Here is a 19,718-nt window from a genome sequence, read left to right as displayed (position 1 = left end):
TTCACTTATTCAACACTCAGTTACCGAGCACCTAAGAGGACCAGGAACCGTGCCGGGTGCCGACCCTGGGATGCTTGGACCCTGCTGTCCCAGAGTCTGTGGTGCAGTAGGAAAGAAAAACAGGATCTCATAGGAATAACAGCACTGTGCAAGCAAAGCACACCCGCATGTAGCAAGCCTGGTAAATCACAAACAGTCCCTTTGCATCCTTTTTTAAGTGACTTCTGCAGCCTTTGGTGCAGGGGCCCACAGCAGGAGCCTGGTGGGGGGAGGGGGTCTGTCACACTCTTCTGAGCTCCAGACCCTCCACCCAGAAACCTGGGAAATGCGCCCCAGATGACGACCCCTGTGAAGCCCGTGTCTGCCTGCCTGCTCCCTCCCTTCCCCACTCTGCACTGACCTTGGCTTCTCCTCTCGTGTGAGGCCAAGGCTTGTGGGTTTTCTAGCCCACAGTATAATTTGGTTTGGGAAACACTGATCCACGTGGGATCTATAAATGTATGAGCAGAAAGTGTCAGACAGAAACCGAAAGTAAGGGGAAAGTCAGCAGCCGCCATATGCACCACCTGCAGGCACACCTGCTTCTGTGGGGAACCCCTCCCAAGGCCGTCTCCTCAGGGGCTCAAAGTCTCCAGGTTCACGAGATCTGCCACCCACTGCACCCAGACCTGGAAGCCGCAAGTGCTTCTCCGTGGTCCCTAGATGGTCAGAATCCAAGACTCCGAGCCCCGCTGCTCAGTGTAGTCCCTGGGCCTGTGCGGGGGAGAAACACAGGGTCTCAGGCCCAGCCCGTCACTGCAGCCATCTGGGGAGTGAACCAGCAGATGCAAGACCTCTCTCTCTCTCGCTCTCTCTCTCTGTAACTCTGCCTTTGAAATATACATATAAATCTTTACAAAAAATAAATGCATACATACAGGGCCTCAGGCCCCACTCCAGACCTAATGGAACAGAACCAGCATGTTACAAGATCTCCCGGGGATGCATATACATGTTGAAATTGAGAAACACTTACTCTAGATCTAGCTATATATCAGAATCATCTGGATTTTTTTCCTCTTCTAGTTTGTTGCACCATGAAATATTTCAAAACACAGAACAGTAAATAACTACATGATAGACACTAGAGATACACTGAAGGGGCCGGCACTGTGGAGTAGCAGGTAAAGCCGCCGCCTACGATGCCAGCATCTCATATGAGCGCCGGTATAAGACCAGGCTGCTCCACTTCTGAACCAGCTCTCTACTGTGGTCTGGGAAAGCAGTGGAAGATGACCCAAGTACTTGGGCCCCTGCACCTATGTGGGAGACTCAGAAGAATATCCGGTTTTCTGGCTTCAGCCTGGCCCAGCCCTGGCTGTAGCAGCACAAATCGAGGGCCAGCCTTGTGGCATAGTAGGTTAAGCCTCTGCACTGGCATCCCACATGGGTGCCGGTTCGAGTCCTGGCTGTTCTTCTTCCCATCCAGCTCTCTGCTGTGGCCCAGGAAAGCAGTAGAAGATGGCCCAAGTGCTTGGGTCCCTGCATCCCTGTGGAAGACGCGGAAGCTCCTGGCTCCTGATCAGCCCAACCCTGGCCGTTGCAGCCATTTGTGGAGAGAACCAGTGGGTGAAAGATCTGTCTGTCTCTCCTTCTCTCTGCCTGTAACACTGCCTCTTAAATAAACAAATCTTTTTTAATGTAATAAGTCATTTATTTGTAAATCAATAAATAACTTAAAAATTTAGACAAGACTACATTGATAGGCTGGTGCCGCGGCTCAATAGGCTAATCCTCTGCCTGCGGTGGGGGCGCCGGATTCTGTCCCGGTTGCCCCTCTTCCAGTCCAGCTCTCTGCTGTGGCCCGGGAGGGCAGTGGAGGATGGCCTAAGTCCTTGGGCCCTGCACCCGCATGGGAGACCAGGAGAAGTACCTGGCTCCTGGCTTTGGATCAGCGCGGTGTGCCAGCCGCAGTGGCCATTGCGGGGTGAGCCAACAGAAAAGGAAGACCTTTGTCTCTTTGTCTCTCTTGGTGTCCACTCTGCCTGTCCAAAAAAAAAAAAAAAAAAAAAAAGACTACATGGATAATCCAGGAGCAGCAGAATGACTCCATGTGCAGAGCTGAATGTTATGTGAACAGCAACTGCTGCACAGGAGTATCCTAACACACACCATCGATCATCTCATCAAATAAACAAATCTGAAAAAACAAAACTTACACAAATGACAACTGCACCGGGCACATCTTCCTGCAAGTGGCTGTGTACGAACATTCTGCTTCTGGGATCTGTGACGCAGCAGCTCTGCCACTCACGTACACCGCTGCACAATGTCCCGCGTTCCCCGACTGTCAGATATTTATTGCTCCCGATTGCTGTACTAAACATTCTTTTAGAGTCTCTTTCCAGACGAGTGCAATCATATCCCTGGATTGTAACCCAGCAGTGGAACTGTAGGGTGATAAAGCACGTATCATTTTTTTCTACCTAGTGACAACTCTGCTGCCCAAAGTAAGTACACGAATTTGCTCTCCCCTGAGCAGTTTACGAGTTCTGTTTGGGGCTGCCAGACACTAGTTTTGGTCAGTCGGAAGGATATGAAGTGGTGCCTCATGGAGAACGTTTTTTTTTGTTTTGTTTTGTTTTTTTTTTTTTTGTTTTGTTTTGTTTTGTTTTTTGACAGGCAGAGTGGACAGTGAGAGAGAGAGAAACAGAGAGAAAAGTCTTCCTTTTTTTGCCGTTGGTTCACCCTCCAATGGCCGCTGCGGCCAGCGCACTGGGGCCGGCACACCGCGCTGATCCGATGGCAGGAGCTAGGTACTTATCCTGGTCTCCCATGGTGTGCAGGGCCCAAGCACTTGGGCCATCCTCCACTGCCTTCCCGGGCCACAGCAGAGAACTGGCCTGGAAGAGGGGCAACTGGGACAGAATCCGGCGCCCCGACCGGGACTAGAACCCGGTGTGCCGGCGCTGCAAGGCGGAGGATTAGCCTAGTGAGCCGCGGCGCTGGCGGGAGAACGGTTTTAATCTGCTCTCCCCTGATAGCTGAACAGCCTAAACATCCTACTGTGCTTATCAACCGCCTGGGCTACCTTTTCATGACTTCCCTGTTCCAAGTCCCTTGCCTACCCCCTTTTTGTGTGTGTGTTGTTGGTCTTTTTCTAAGTGATCTGTAGGATATACATATTCTGAATATCAACTCCACCCCACCCCCTTTTAAGGTCAAGGAGCCAGGAGCTTCTTCCAGGTCTCCCACATGGGTGCAGGGGCCCAAGCACTTGGGCCATCTTCTACTGCTTTCCCAGGCCATAGCAGAGAGCTGGATTGGAAAAGGAGCAGCTGGGACTAGAACTGGTGCCCATAAAGGATGCTGGTGCCGCAGGCGGAGGCTTAACTTACTACGTCACAGTGCTGGTCCCCAATCCAACCCTTTTATGGCTAATAAATTGAAGATTCCTTCTTCCAGACTGTGTGTTTTTTTTTTTTTATTTGCTTATAGGACCTCTGATCATGTGGAAGTTTATAAACTCTTCATAGACATTCTCACACTTCCTTTATGGCCTTGTTTCTCTGACTCAAGAAATGCTTCACCACCATGATGTCATAAAGTCTCTATTGTTCCCTGCAAGTTTTCAAGTTTGCTTTTACAATATTCTTAATTTAAATATGTAAATGGCCACTTTCCACCCCAGACCTCCTCAATCAGAATCCTCAGGAGAGGGATCGAAGCATCTGATTTTGTAACTGAATGCATTCCTTCTGTGGTTCTGTGACAGCCAGACCGAGACGCACAGCAGACCCAATTCTCACCCATGGGTGCTAATGGCAGGCAGCTCCTCCACAAAATCCCACAAAACACCTCATCTCCGTCACCCTCACCGCGTGGGTAGAGACTTTGACAGACTTCCAGGCCCAGAGACCAGACGTCCATCAGCGTCCAGGCCAGCATGTGCGACTGTGCCCTCTCCCTGTATCTGACAAACAGTGCTCAAGTGCCTGCTTACCCCTCTCATAAGAAACACTGCGTCCCGAGGTTCTCCTTCTTCCTGTCACACAGTTCTTTTCTCTATTCAGCTGAAATCTATCACAGCCGAACCTCCACCAGCTGGTCCACGTCCACACCCTTCCATTTCCTGACATCACATCCTCACTCACGCCCCCGTGCACCTGTCAAGTCTGGCACCCCCGCCCCTCCCCGGGAGCCCTCCAGCCAGGCTGCCTCTCTTCCTTCCCAACCAACTTGCTGAGCTGCTTCTCACGTTGGGACCTGGAATGCTCCCTCCAAAGCCCTCCTCTTTCTTCTTCTGGACCCCTTCCCTCCAGACTAGGAATTACAGAGCGTACTGGATCAACATCTGCCTCCCCACTAGAACAGGAGCCTCAAAATGGCAGGCTCCCTGTTGCTTCTGGTCAAGGCTGAAGCCTTACACGTAACACAATACCTGGCATGGAGTTAGTCTTCGCAGGATTTTGTTGAACAAGGGAGGGATGGACGGATGGACAGTTAGATGAGAGAAAACAAGCCAGTTAACCCTTTGGGGTCAAATAAGACAAATTAAGGTCATTTCTACAGGAAGGTCCTTCAAATGTCCAAGGAAAGCCATCATGTCCCTTAGGTTTTTCGTCTTTACAGGAAGCTGGGTAACCCGGGAGGGTGGATCCGCTATACTCGGCAGGTGCCTACAGCGGGACAGCACAAACATGCAGACCACTTCGTAACTTACTCTGGGATCGGGAGAGACGATCCTTATGACCGACCACAATCCCACTGATGGCTGAACTGAGCTGCCTGATTTAGCATATTTATGACATTTTTAAAAAAGATTTACTTATTGGAGAGGCAGAGATACACACACAGAGAGGGAGAGACACAGAGAGATCTTCCATTCACTAGTTCACTCCCAGATAGTCACACCAGGCAGAGCTGGAGCAATCCAAAACCAGGAGCCAGGAGCTTCTTCGGGGTTTCCCATGGGGGTGCAAGGGCCCAAGCACTTGGGTCATCCTCCATTGCTTCCCAGGTCAGCAGGCAGCTGTATCAGAAGTGGAGTGGACAGGACTCAAACTTGTGCCCACATGGGATGATGGCTCCTGTGGTGCAGGGGCTCACCCGACAACAGCACAGCGCTGGCCCCGTGACATTCGCTTTAGCCAGCCATCAAAATACTGCAGGTAACTGCCTCACATTAATCTCAGAAAGCTCATTTCATAGGTTAATGCAATGCCAGTAATATGAATGAGCAAAGAAAACGCTATGGGAACCATCACAATGGACAAATGGTGGCTCGGCTCACTGGCTGTCAGTTCATCATGAAGCTGACGTCTATGTCTCGTGACTGGCATCTCCGATTAAACAGTAAATACGGTGAGGTGGGGCTGACTGACACCGTAACAGTAAAAGTCAATCTCTCAAAACTCAGCCAACTGTTCTACTTAAGCTAAAGAGCGTTTTACGGCATTTAAAGGAGAACTCAAACAAAAAAAATCTTAAAAGTTATGCAAAGAAAATAATAGAATCCTGAACTTAAACTGAAATAAATTAGCATCCAATGAGTAGAGACGATACACACCCAGAGATGTTTCCACATAGTCACTCAACCTTGTCCAACCCATCATGAACTCAGTCTCTGACCTGGCGACAAACCTCCCCTTCTGGGCCTCAATTCACGCAGCTGTATAGAGGGGCCGGATCAACGAGTTAATTCCACAAGTGCTGATAAATAGGACGACAGGCATATGAAGCACTTATCTGGCATATAGTTTGAGTACAATGAAAATTTGAAGAAACAGGCTGAGCACCCTGGCCTCCCTCAGGGAGCAGCACACCTGACAACACAACACAGAGGATAAAACTAGGGGAACACCAGAGCCTACGCAGAATTTGCCACAGCCTAAAATGTCCTCGCTGCAGAAGCACAGTTACCAGGTAGGAGACACTTTTGTTTAAATCTTACGCTCCGTTCTTGATGCCTGCAAATTAAACTGCCAAGAGACAGATGAGCAAGCGAAAAGGCAAATAAATTCTATGCTTGATTTTACTAGCATGAGGGGTCCACAGGCAAGAAATGAAAACTCACAGGAGCAGTTAGACTTGGGGGCTTCTCCGCGACTTTAACAGAGGGCAGTGGACTGTGGAGAAGGCACTGGACAAAGGAGAGGGGTTCTGGGCTTCCAAGGGCGGTACTCTGTAGGAAGCAAAATGTGGGCACGAATGGCAGAGCGGGCTGCTTAGCAAGGTAGCTGGTGCAGATTCATGCGGCGCCCTCAGCAGTCCGTCCCTCCCCGTTGGTGTGGGAGAGGAGCGGGGACACCTTCCCAAAGCGGGAGCTCTGCCCTGCCTTTACTCGACGTGGGGAGAAATGAGGGCTTTCTCTCCCTTTGCTCAACCCCCTCTGCTCACATCGATGCTTATGCCAAAGTGGCCCAGTTTGGGGTGGCGTATGTTGACGCCTCTCACGGCCGATACCAATTTGTGGAAAACGAATGTCTGCGGAACGGATGGGAGCTTTGCCTTAGGTAACCCAGGAGAGGGGGACGTCACCCTGTAGATGATCTCAGGGTCTCATTCTAGGTCCACTCTGCTATCTGCGCTGCTCCCCCCAGGCACATTCAGGCCGTGGGGAAGGAAAGCAGCTTCCTGTGGGCTTTTAAGGTCCAACTGCAGTCCTGGAAGATTTTCTGAAATGTTCACTTCACCAAGCTCTTCTGATTCGGAGATAGGTTCCAAAGAAAATGAAATGGTGATGGGGCCGGTGCTGTGGTGTAGCGGGTGGGGCCACCGCCTGCAGTGCCGGCATCCCATATGGGCGCTGGTTTGAGACCCAGCTGCTCCACTTCTGATCCAGCTCTCTGCTGTGGCCTGGGAAAGCAGTAGAAGATGGCCCTAGTCCTTGGGCCCCTGTACCTATGTGGGAGACCTGGAAGAAGCTCCTGGCTCCTGGCCTCAGATCGGCGCAGCTCCAGCTGTTGCGGCCAATTGGAGAGTGAACCAGCGGATGGAAGACCTCTCTCTCTCTCTCTCTCTGCCTCTCCTTCTCTCCCTGTGTAACTCTGACTTTCAAATAAATAAAATAAATCTTAAAAAAAAAAAAAGAAAATGAAACGGTGAAACCAACCAAGGGTGACCCAAAGAGGTGAGGTGAGGGAAGGCGGGAAGTTCTTCAAAAGAAGCCAAATACCGCACACGGCACCCATACTGGAATACAGGCTGCAGTGCAGTGAAGCTAAGATCACTGATTACTATAGGATATGACAAGAAAGTGACCAGTCTGTCTCTAAGGCAGCGATGGGATTGATATAAATGAGTGCTGGCTAAGGTGAATTTAGGGCAGGGTGGCCTACACTATGGCCTCTGTCTCTTGAAAATACTGATTAAAAAAAAGAAAAACTACCTAATTCCTATTTATAGTGTGTCCTTCCCATGTTCTGTCCTGTTCTTTGAGATGAGGTGAGCATCAAAAATGGGTTGCTGGTCCTTCAGGAATACAAAATGTGAAAGACCTGAAGACTTGAATAGTCAAAGGAATACAATTCTTAGCAACGGCATAACCTCCTGGAGGACAACGCCTGCTGTTAGCAGCTATTTCTGTGGTGGAGGCTGAGCTCAACCGTGAGCCGAGCATCAGAAAGGGGCCAGGGGGTCTTTACAGAGACGCAGAAGCCACGGGGCAGCAGCCCGGAGTCCTGCCGCGTGCCTGCAGGCTGCGTCTTTGACCCCACAGCACCTGGACTGGTGGAGATGGACCTTCCCTCCCAGCAGTCCAGGCTGCCACCCTTCCCGGGGACCTCACTTCTCCTGAGTTCTCACGTATTACCTCTGTCCGGACGACCCCCGAGCCAAACCTCCAACTCTCTCTGCCCCACTGTAAGCTCAGACTGACAGCTGCCAGACTTAGTTCCAGGGACACCGTAGCAGTCCCCCAAACATGAGGTGCCCCAGAGCAGGCTCACGCCCACTTCTCGCATTCCTGTCCCGGCCAGCAGAACTGCCACCCTCTTCCCACGCGAGTTCAGAGCCACCACTCATGTCTCCTCTCCCCTCCACCGTCTCCTCGGTCATGTGGCCCTGCACAGGGTTGCTTTTGAAAACTGTACAGCTGTGTCTGTACAGCCAGATTTCACTCTGAAGAGACAACGCACTCTCTTGGTTCGAAACTGAAGAGCACAGCAGGCCGTGAGGGGAGCTTCCCCACCTCCTGGGCCCGGCTGCCTGCACATACCAGAGATGCTGCAGGCATTTATAGAGCAAGAGCTGCATATACTCCACTTTCCGCTGTGTTTTCCCAAGTGGCAGCACGCTACCCAGAATCAATACCAAAAACATGGGGCCGGCACTGTGGCATAGCGGGCTAAGCCTCCACCCGTGGTGCCGGCATCCATATGGGAGCCAGGTCCTGTCTCGGCTGTTCCTCTTCCGATCCAGCTCTGTGCTTATGGCCTGGGGAAGCAGTGGAAGATGGTTCAAGTGCTTGGGCCCCTGCACCCATGTGGGAGATCCAGAAGAAGCTCCTGGCTCCTGGCTTCGGATCGGTCCAGCTCTGGCTGTTGCGGCCACTTCTGGAGTAGACCAGCAGATATAAGACCTTTCTCTCTGTCTTTCCTTCTCTCTGTCTATTATTCTACCTCTCAAATAAATAAATTTTTTTTGACAGGCAGAGTGGATAGTGAGAGAGAGAGACAGAGAGAGAAAGGTCTTCCTTTGCCGTTGGTTCACCCTCCAATGCCCACTGTGGCTGGTGCACTGTGGCCAGCGCACCGCGCTGATCCGATGGCAGGAGCCAGGTGCTTCTCCTGGTCTCCCATGGGGTGCAAGGCCCAAGTACCTGGGCCATCCTCCACTGCCTTCCCGGGCCACAGCAGAGAGCTGGCCTGGAAGAGGGGCAACCGGGACAGAATCCGGCGCTCTGACCAGGACTAGAACCCGGGGTGCGGGTGCCACAGGTGGAGGATTAGCCTAGTGAGCCTCAGTGCCGGCCTTAGGGCCTTAAATAAATATTTTTTAAAAATAACAGAAACATGTGTATTCTTTCTTATGGTTACATATTATTCCATAATATTTTATTTAATCAATCCCCTAGTAAAATGGTTCTTAATCTTTCCCTGTTACACTGCATTGATAACCGGTACATGTCATTTTGCATGTGGGAATATCTGCAGAATTCCATGTCTTCCTTTCTTGCTCCGATGTCCTCTGGGCTTAGACCACCACTGCTCCAGAAGCGATACCTGGGATGCATGCTTGAATTCTCCTAAATGACACCCCCCAAAAATACTTAGTGAGCACTTTCTGCTTGCCAGGTACCCTGTAAGACAGGGAAGAAGGCGGGCACTAGTGTAGTAGTTGAGATGCTGCTTAGGGGCCCATGCTGTGGCGTAGCAGGTTTAGCCATGGCCTGCAGTGCTGGCATCCCATATGGGCACCAGTTCAAGTCTTGGCTGCTCCACTTCCCATCCAGCTCCCTGCTAATGTGCCTGGGAAAGCAGCAGAGGACGGCCCAAGTCCCTGGGCCTCTGCCACCCATGTGGGAGACCTGGAAGAAGTTCCTGGCTTCAGCCTGTCCCAGCCCTGATCATTGCAGCCATTTGAAGAGTGAAAATGTGGATGGTAGATCAATCGCTCTCTCTCTCTCTCTCTCTCTCTGCCTAACAAATAAACATTTTTTTTTTAAAAAAAGACACTGCTTAGGATATCTGCATCCCACACTGGAGATCTTGGTTCAAATACCAGCTACTCTCTTTCCAATCCAGCTTCCTGCTAATGTGTGCCCTGGGAGGGAGCAGGTGATGGCTCAAATACTTGAGTCCCTGTTACCCAGGAGGGAGACCCGGATTGGGCTCTTGGCTCTTGGTTTCGGCCTGCCCAGAATTAGGGGAGTGAACCAACAGATGGAAGATCTCTAGCTCTCTACCTTCCAAATAAAATGAAAATAAACTTTTAAAAATTTGTTAAGAACAGGGAAGAACACGGGAATAATCCGAGAGCAGGCAGGCCGACCCCACAAGTCCTCACCTGGCTCAGGGCTGCTGGAGCACTGGGAGCTTATCAACAGATCAACCCCTCTCTCTGTGTGTTTGGGATCAGTTGAGAATTAGTGACAGGAATTAGGCAAATGCAGATCAGAACATGGAAGTCCTTACCGTCAGGGTTTCATTGGCAAACGAGACTGACTTCTGTAGCCAAACAGGCTTCCTACTCCTTCCCCGAGTTCAGACCTCGGGACAGCCCTCTAGGAGGAGAGCCGGGTCTGTAGAGGGCCAGACACTGCCTGGGGTTGCCGGGGGAACTGCTGTCTCACGACTGCCAGGCCCGGCAGGGGACAGGGACAGATGCATGTGCACACCCGCCTCTCGAAGACTCAGGTGTGTTTTCCCATACGGAAACAGGAGGCGAGACAATGTACAAGCCCTTTTGGCAACCACACCCCCAGAGTGTAACTTCTTAAAAGCTCTCCAAAGGACCTGAACGTGAGGCCACTGGATTAAACTCTCAGAGATATACCACCCCCATACGGGTGCATCATTGTTTCGTTGTTAAAAAAAAAAAAGATTTATTTATGTGTTTGAAAGACAGAATTAGAGAGAGAGAGAGAGAGAGAGGTCTTCCATCGCTGGTTCACTCCTCAAATGGCCGCAATAGCTGGAGCTGGGCAGATCTGAAGCCAAGAGCTTCTTTTGGGTCTCCCTTGGGCCATCTTCTACTGCTTTCCCAGGCACATCAGCAGGGAGCTGGATCGGAAGTGGAGCAGCCTGGACTTGAACCTGCACCCATATGGGATGTTGGCGCCACAGGCACAGCTTAAGCTGCTATGCCACAGCGCTGACCTGTTTCATTATTTTCCTTGATGTAGAATGCTCTCCATTTCCAATCTAATTCACCTGAGAGAGCATGTCAGCTGCTGCATGATGGGGGGGGGGGGGTTACCTGCATAACTTCAGTGACTCTCATTAGGTCTGTGATTCCCACTCACAGAAAGCTCTGCCCATCTGAGACGACACAGAACCAGTGTCACCGGGGGCTTTCTGGGGGTTACAGCACCCCATCGTCTTCACCTGAATCACGCAGGTCTCCCGAGGGTTTCTGGCTCTATTTGAAAAGCTGCTGGCCTTCCCGCTGCGGAAAGGGGGAAGGGGCGAGTTAGCCACCCAACCTCCTTCTCCAAGGATAGGAAGGTTTCCTCACGGAAACAGAACAGTGGGGGAACAGAGCTCACCGGAAACCTGGAGGCTCACTGTGCAGCAGTGTGTTCTAAGACAGTGTCCTGTCACTCAGGGGCCAACTAGGTCTTTCAAAGCGTTTGAAAGCATACACTTGCCTGGTGTTTGTATGACGCCTGGGGGACAAGCTCTTTAAAACACATGCCCATTTCCCTCAAAAGACAGGAAGGTACACTACTGCTAATTCAGCTTGGTGGAAGAAATTTAGCCGGAAACAGACTTTGAAAGAAATCTAACTTTACTGAGGGACGTTGTAATTAACCCAGAGGAAGGGCGGATAGCAGGGAATAATTTGCCGATAATTCTGTGAGACTAAAATCTCTGCCGACTATTTTCTCTCCCCTTGTGGCTGACCTCCTGGGCCTGAACGACCGCCTTCCTGACACCTTCCTTTGCCTTCTCCAGTTGTGCTGGGCTGATGCCCGATGGAGGAACTGTCCCCTGTCCCTGACGTGTGGTCCATAGGCCCGGAGCAAAGCCACGTGCTGGCTGCATCACAAAGCCTCGCATCTGCCTTGGCCTCCCTCTCCCATGCCAGCTGTGACCTCAAAGGTGTCCCACGGCTTCTACCGCTCCAGGGCGACCGCCAGCGCTTTTTGATCTTCAAACTTTCTGTTGTGCTCAGCACCTTAAGCCAGGTTCCCGGGTCCCACCCACAGGCATCCTAATAGGTCCCACACTACTGTCTTTGAAAAGACTTCCTGAGCTATTTTTGTGACTAGCTACGGACTGTGCCTCACCAGCTTCCGTGACCCAGTTCACCAGCCCCTGACCGTTCCTTTTGGTCCACTCACAAGGACAGACAGAAGGACCCGCTCCTCCCCTGGGAGCAGCCTCCCCCAGGTCCAGGCTGGGCAGCTGGGGGCCTCTCCCTCTCAAGTTGCAGGGCTGTGAGGACAGACCCCAGGCTGCGGGAGGTCTCACGGCCTGCTGCATGGTGAAACGCACAAGCGGTAGGAGCCAAGAAGGCCCCGCGGTAGAGAGCTGGGCTGAGACAGGGCCTGGGGGCGGCGGCAGGGTGGGAGAAAGCCTGCGACCTGGTGGCATTCGCGGCTTCGCATCTGGTCATCCCTAAGCCGGAGCCTCCCTTTCTGTAGTCTGGTCACACGAACCCATGCACTCTCCTTTTTGGCCTCAGCCGATCTGAGCTGGGTTTCTGTCACTTACAACCAACAAGCCCCACCACAGTCCACCTGGTAACTGGCCTCCTGGCCTCTTCACTGAACACAGCTGTGAAATGCACTTCTCTAAGACAGGACTCAAACCATTACTTGCCTGTCTTGAAAACCATTCAGAGCCCCCCACGCCCCGACACACCCAGGACCCAGTATAACATCTTCCACAATCTGTCCCCCAGATTGACCCTTCCTTCCTTCCTTCCTTCCTTCCTTCCTTCCTTCCTTCCTTCCTTCCTTCCTTCCTTCCTTCCTTTCTTCCTTTCTTCCTTTCTTCCTTTCTTCCTTTCTTTCACAGGCAGAGTGGACAGTGAGAGAGAGAGACAGAGAGAAAGGTCTTCCTTTTCCGTTGGTTCACCCCCCAATGGCTGTGCTGATCCGAAGGCAGGAGCCAGATGCTTCTCTTGGTCTCCCATGGGGTGCAGGGCCCAAGCACTTGGGCCATCCTCCACTGCACTCCCTGGCCACAGCAGAGAGCTGGCCTGGAAGAGGGGCAACCGGGAAAGAATCCGGTGCCCCAACCGGGACTAGAACCCGGTGTGCTGGCGCCGCAGGCGGAGGATTAGCCTAGTGAGCTGCGGTGCCAGCCTAGACCTTTCATCACCCCCCACAAAAAAAGCAAACAACGGCCCAGTGCATAGTGGGTAAAAACTGCCACCTGTGACTCCGGCATCTCATATGGACATTAGTTCAAGACCTGGCTGCCCCACTTCTGATCCAGTTTCCTGCTACTGTGCCTGGGAGAGCAGCGGAAGATGGTCCAAGTGCTTGGGCCCCTGCACTCTACATGGGAGAGCCGGAAGAAGCTCCCAGGCTCCTGGCTTTGGTCTGGCCCAGCTCTGGCCATCACAGCCATTTGGGGAGTGAACCAATGGATGGAAGATCTCTCTTTGTGTCTCACTCCCTCTCTGTAACGCTGTCTTTCAAATAAATAAGTAAATCTTTTAAAATAAATCTACCCAAGAAAAAGAAAAGGAAGGTCCTACTCCTTTTTCAGGGCCCATTTTACACTACTCAAGACTTCCCTAAGTACTCTCTACCCCTGGATATGCAGCCACGTCCCTTTTCAGACCTGACGGCATTTATCTCATGACCTTTGTCTTCGTCTATCGGGGGTTTTGTGCTCTGGTCTCAGGGCCCTCTTGTTAACATCAGCTGCCCCAGTCAAAACTCCCATGCCCTCTTCCTTACCCCACAACCACGTGTTCACCAGGGCTGCTCTGACGTCTCACTAAAGTCCTCCAATCAGCCGCATCGTGCCTGCCACCCCCCAGAACCCCGAGTATCTCCCAAGGTAACGTCTCTCACTCGAGTAGGACTCCAGGCCACCAGCCATATCCTACTGCAACCATCTGCCCACTGACACCAGTTACCTTCCCCACACGCAAATCTGATCACCCATATCCCGGCCTAGAGCCAGCATCAACGGCCCCCACTGCCCAGTGGCTCAGCTGCTCTCTGCCCTCCCAGGCTCGCTGCCCACTACTCCCCAGGAAGCACCGCTAAGCCACTGTGCTCAAGGTTCCCACACCACCACCACCACCACCACCACCACCACCACCACCACCCACCCCTCCCGCAAGAGTGCCTTGCTGCTGCTGCTGCTCTCTGCACATCCAGTCGCCTCTGTCCGGGAAGGCCTCTCCCACCTCTGCCGGGGACGGCCCCCACATTTCGAGTCGACTTGATCTGGAAGGAGACACCCTCAGCACCTGGCAAAGGGCCCAGCACAGCACACAGGTGCCCGACCGAGGCTTACTGGAGACCAGACGCCTCTCCTGGCCGGGAGCAGGGCTTTGCATTACTGTGGCACCCAACGCGGGCCCAGTTCGGGGCTGGCCAACCTCCTTGGTGTCTAGCACTGGACTATTTTCTTTTCATGACAATACCAAACACCCTGTGGACACAGACATTCCATAAGCGCTTTTCTCCTGATGACACACCAGACACAGCATGGTCGAGGTGGGCACTGGAGTTAGACAGATGTAGGTTCAAAGCCCTGCCCTGTCACTTATAAGCTACGTGTCCTGGCCAAGTCTCCCAGTCTTTCGAGGCCTCAGCTTCTTTATCATAAGGCGCAGCTAACAGCGGCCCTTCCCTGGGTTTCTGGGAAGACTGAATGAGAAGGCACATTTAAGATGTTTGGGCAAGTGTCGGTGACTGAGAAATACTTGTTGAATGAATGCGTTGCCCACAAAATGGCAGTGGTTCTTAAAGACTCATCTTTTCTGGTCCATTTTCCAGAGAATCCGACATCTGGCTCCCGCAGGAATCAAGTTTCAAACCTGGCCCCGACCCTGGAGTCCACTCCGAGGCCTGACTCCACCCAAGGGCACTTGGCGAGCCTGGCGGGCGAGGGACACACCTTAGGAACTGGACCGGTGCTCGGATGGGTCCCAGCCAGCCAACAGCCACCGGCACCCTCGCACCCCTAAACCCTCCCTGTGTTCCGTTCTCGCCGCCGCTCTGCGGCTCTACGGCTGCCAATTACCAGGTCCCGGTCCCACCCCTAAGCGGATCCACCAATAACAACTGGAAGCCGACCGGCCGGGTTGCTGCCACTGTGCCTCATAGGCTCTCCAGCAGTCCGGCACGCCCCCTTGACACGTCACCGCCTGGTGCACTGTGGGACTTGTAGTCTACAAAGGAGGCTGCGGGTCAGGTAGGCGGTGATGGCCTCCCGCCCAGCTCCCGCGCCAGGGGCCTCGGGTTATCGCCAGCCCCCCTGGACGCACAATGCCTCTTCTAACGAGGAATTAGGGGAGAAGGAAGCTCGGCCCTCTCCCACCCCTCGCCTTTGACAGCTGATGCTAGGACCCTCTCTTTCCCCCTATAGCATGCTGGGGCCACCAACGATGTTGACCACGGATTTCCAAAAAATTCCGCACCAAAATAAGCCTCTCTTTTAACTACATTTCTGTCATGAACTTTTTGAAGTACCCTCATAGAAGGCATTCCGTAAATGTTGATTGCATCCAGGCCACACAGTTCACAGCTTGTAATTTCTTGGTGTTAATTTGTGGCTGGCTATCCCCTAAGCTGTAAGACCCCTGGAGACAGGATCTGAATTTATTTTTTGCTGCCAGATGAATAAGATATCATTAAGAACACAATGCCATCTCCTTCCCTGCGCCCCAACAGGTGAAGCATGTACGCTCCCTGAGCGCTAAGGGCCTTCCAGGTGCCGGGACATGAGCGCAAACCGGAACGACGCTTCTCTTACTTACTTACAGGTTGACCTGGGACTCTAGTTCAGGGTCTTTCGCTGGCCACGTCTGAAGGGGCTGGATGCCGAAGGAGAGAGATGACTTTGCTTTCCAGAGAAGGGTTTGGGCCATCTGACTCCCACAGGACCCCTTGGTCAGCGGATCCATCAGTGGGCCTGGAGGCTGAGGTGCTGTACTGAAGCAGAAGGAGTTGGGACAGGCACTGAGAAACACAGAAGAATGGCGGGCCAGTCGCCGGCCTGGCGCCGGCACTCCTACCCCAAGACCAGCCCCGTTCACAAGCTAGAGGAGGGAGAAGCCAAGGCCCTCCCTCCTCCAGGAGCACCACTGGGGCTGCACCACGACCTCGCTGCACAAAGCGGTGCAGCGTGCCCTGAACCACACAGATCCTACCCCTCCCTCGGCAGTGAGGTAAGCCATCCACGTGGCCAAGTCAGTGGGGCCTAAGGATGGGGAGCAAGTTTCAAACAATTGCAGACTGATTTAGAACAAGGAAATACTGACCTGGCAAGGGAAGCTATGTCCACAAGGTTCCCAGAGAATAGCTAGTGTGGGACTTCATGACCATGACCCCTGGGCAGCGCAGGAGTGCTGGGTTTACCTCCTAATGTCCAATTTAAAAAAAAAAAAAAGCCATACAAAGAGGCTAGTATGGCAAATAACACCGGAGACACAAAGGACCCCAACCTGTGTTGAGGAGTAGTGGCGTGTAGCCTTACACTGTGAATGCCTGAGGGATTGCCATGTGGACTGCTCGTGGAAGTAAACAAACGGAGAAATGCATCCCTGGAGCGTGCCTGCTGCCTTCTCTGAGGATGCAGGGAAGCAGGTCGGAGAGGGAGTTCTGAGGCCGTGGGGCTGCTGCGTGGGCAGGGAGGCACCCAGGCCCCTGCCGGAATGGTTTTCCAAGCCAGTTAGCAGCATCTCTTCCCACCTCGACCTCGAACCACAGATAAGCCAACCAAGTGCGACTGCTTGGCAGTGGGAAAGCCAAAATAAAAAGCAGTCTCAGAGAACACTTCGGTCCGGAGGGACTCTTTGTAACGTCCTCTTCAGAGGACTGTGATGGGGTAAAAGGCGAAAGGTCCAGTGGTTCTTCGGGACAGTGCTGTCCACAAGGAGGGAGCCCGCGGGGCTGGAGGCAAGAGAAGTGACTTCCCACTGATGGGCATCTGGTGCCAGACAGGCACTGCCCACTTCCAGGCTGCTATGCAGTGCCATCAGGCCCAAGGCTGCAGGCACGTTAAAAAGACAACCAAAGTCACTCTTGTGACCTCTGCCCCACCTGACCGCCACCTGTTTCCCATGAGGCATCTCTCCTGCCAGGTCCCCCTGGCATTCCTCCTTTCTAAGCGGTGACTCAGCTCCCCGCCTTGGTCATTCCGGGGCCCGAGAGGCTACCCGCCGAACACCTGACCAGGAATGATCATGCCCTAGGCTGGCTTCAAGCCACTTACTTGACAGCCAGTGCACACACACCAAAGGTGCGAGCCTTCCCCTCAGGACAGAGGACAAGGGACCAAGGTCCTGGGATGTGTTCAGCTGTTTATTCAAAGGCACCTGGTGTCAAAAGAGCTTATGGCTGCCTTAGCCATAAAGCAACAACAAAAATAGTGAGGCGGGGATTCAGGATGCGAGACACAGTCTCTTCTGAGGCCACCTCGATTTCTTTTAACTACCAAGATGATACTTGTATGCAAAAGATGTATTAAGAGGGTGCTCCCAAAAGAAACTGGTAAGAGTGGAGGAAGCAGTGCAGGGAAGGCAAGAGGCTGAGTAAGGCTTTTGTTTCAAGAGAATCTCTGAGAAGGGGCAGCCTCAAGTGGTCTGGAGCCACGCAGCCCAGCTTGGGGGCCACTGACCACGGGTGAGCTACGTGCAAGAGAACGTGAGCAGTCGAAGTGGGGTGTGCGAGTGTTACATACACGCTGGCTTTTGAACATGTAGAACAAACAGGGAAGAATGTGAAACAGTGCATCAGTTTTTACACTGATTACATACTGAATGACAATAAAGTAAATTATTCAAATTTTAATATAGCTAGTAGAAAATATAAAATTACAAACGTAACTTGCCTCTTAGAAGGGTACTTCAAAAACTTCATGCAAAGTGGAATTAAAAGATAAATTCAGGGGCAGGCGCTGTGGTACAGCAGGTTAAACCGCTGCTTGGGACCCCAAGCCCCATATAGCAGTGCTGGTTTGAGCTCTGGCTCAATCCAGCTTCTGGCTAACCTGCCGGGGAAGTCAGCGATGACGGTGCACGTGCCTGGGGGACCCAGACGGAGTTCCTGGCTGCTCTTGCTGGCGTGCGGGGGAGTAAACCAGTGAACAGAAGATTCTCTCCCTCCCTCACTCCACCTTCCACATAAACAAACAAATCTCTTTTTAAAAAACTAAAGATAAATTGGGGGGAAGGCATTCAGCGTGGTGGTTAGGACACCTCCTGGGACAACCGCATCACACACTGAGTGCCTGGATCCAGTTCCAGCTCTGCTCTTTTTTTTTTTTTTTTTTTTTTTTGACAGGCAGAGTGGACAGTGAGAGAGAGAGACAGAGAGAGAAAGGTCTTCCTTTTGCTGTTGGTTCACCCTCCAATGGCTGCCACGGCTGGCACGCTGCGGCCGGCGCACTGCGCTGATCCGAAGCCAGGAGCCAGGTGCTTATCCTGGTCTCCCATGGGGTGCAGGGCCCAAGCACTTGGGCCATCCTCCACTGCACTCCCGGGCCACAGCAGAGAGCTGGCCTGGAAGAGGGGCCACCGGGAAAGAATCCGGCGCCCTGACCAGGACTAGAACCCGGTGTGCCGGTGCCGCTAGGTAGAGGATTAGCCTATTGAGCCGCGGCGCCGGTCACCTTATGCATTTTTTGCTTGCATTATTTTTTAATTTAAATACTGATATTACTTGTCTTAGAATATTATTTCTAGCCTTTTTTTTATTTATTTTTTATTTTTTTTTTTTTATTTTTGATAGGCAGAGTGGACAGAGAGAGAGACAGAGAGAGAAAGGTCTTCCTTTGCCGTTGGTTCACCCTCCAATGGCCGCCGCTGCAGCCGGCGCACCGCGCTGATCCGATGGCAGGAGCCAGGATCCAGGTGCTTTTTCCTGGTCTCCCATGGGGTGCAGGGCCCAAGCACCTGGGCCATCCTCCACTACACTCCCTGGCCATAGCAGAGGGCTGGCCTGGAAGAGGGGCAACCGGGACAGAATCCGGCGCCCCGACCGGGACTAGAACCCGGTGTGCCGGCACCGCAAGGTGGAGGATTAGCCTATTGAGCCACGGCGCCGGCTCTCTAGCCTTTTTTTAAAAGAAAGATTTATTTTTATTTACTTGAAACAGAATTACAGAGAGAGGGAGAGACAGAGAGAAAGGTTGTCCATCCACTGATTCACTCCCCAGATGGCCAGAGCTAAGCTGATCCAAAGCCAGGAGCCAGGAGCTTCATCTGGGTCTCCCACACAGGTGCAGGGGCCCGAGGACTTGGGCCATCCTCTGCTGCTTCCCCCGGTGCATTAGCAGGGAGCTGGATCAGAAGAGGAGCAGCTGGGACTTGAACCAGTGCCCATATGTGATGTCGGCACCACATGCCAGGGCTTTAACCAGCTGTGTCACAGCACCGGCCCCTATTTCTGACCTTTTAAACTTTATGGTTTTGTTTTTAAAATTTTAAATGCAAGCTTTTTAAAGCCTTTCTCACCTTTTATTTTAAATCATAACTAGACTTGGAATTTTTTCACTTTTTTTCTAATCCTTTAATTTCTGCTCAGATTTTGTCTCATCACTAATTGTAATCTGCTCACTTATTTTTATCTTTTCTGTCTTAAATGTATCATTAAAGATGTGTGCTCCCCATAACCTTCTGACGTATTTTATCTTCACTGCCTCCCTGTTCAGAAGCAGTTGACAGTTGAAGCGCTTCCTGGAAAGACGGCAGTGTAAATGTTCATTTGCATAACTCCTTGGAACTCAGGGAAATAAGCAAAAAATAGCCCAGTTATACAGAAGACTTAGAGACAAAGGAATGGCCAAACCCCCTGCTGTACCTCTGGCGACCTGGGTGCTTACAATCAAGTGTGGACAGCCCGAGACACCTCTGAGGGTCGGCAGATCTTACATCATGTG

At 52.2% G+C, this 19,718-nt stretch overlaps 1 protein-coding gene across 4 annotated transcripts in view; it reads right to left on the bottom strand.

The window, feature by feature from the left end:
* GARNL3 (GTPase activating Rap/RanGAP domain like 3) overlaps positions 1-19,718 on the bottom strand; it is a 162,051-nt gene that overhangs the window by 126,940 nt on the left and 15,393 nt on the right. For 2 of the 4 annotated variants that reach the window (XR_016225287.1, XM_051854945.3), the window contains exon 2: positions 15,599-15,769. The exons of the other annotated variants lie outside the window; for them this stretch is intronic. Coding sequence is in view for 1 of the 2 variants with exons in the window: in XM_051854945.3 (XP_051710905.3) it covers positions 15,599-15,769 (171 nt within the window). In the remaining variant the exon portion in view is untranslated. The remainder of the gene's footprint in view (positions 1-15,598; positions 15,770-19,718) is intronic. 4 annotated transcript variants of the gene reach the window in all.

The sequence above is a fragment of the Oryctolagus cuniculus genome, chromosome 1, assembly GCF_051225735.1.
Source record: "Oryctolagus cuniculus isolate XC-2025 breed Fujian yellow rabbit chromosome 1, ASM5122573v1, whole genome shotgun sequence".
Classification (NCBI taxonomy): Eukaryota; Metazoa; Chordata; class Mammalia; order Lagomorpha; family Leporidae; genus Oryctolagus; species Oryctolagus cuniculus.
The sequence above is the reverse complement of the archived record's forward strand: the minus strand, read 5'-3'. Positions and strand labels throughout refer to the sequence as shown.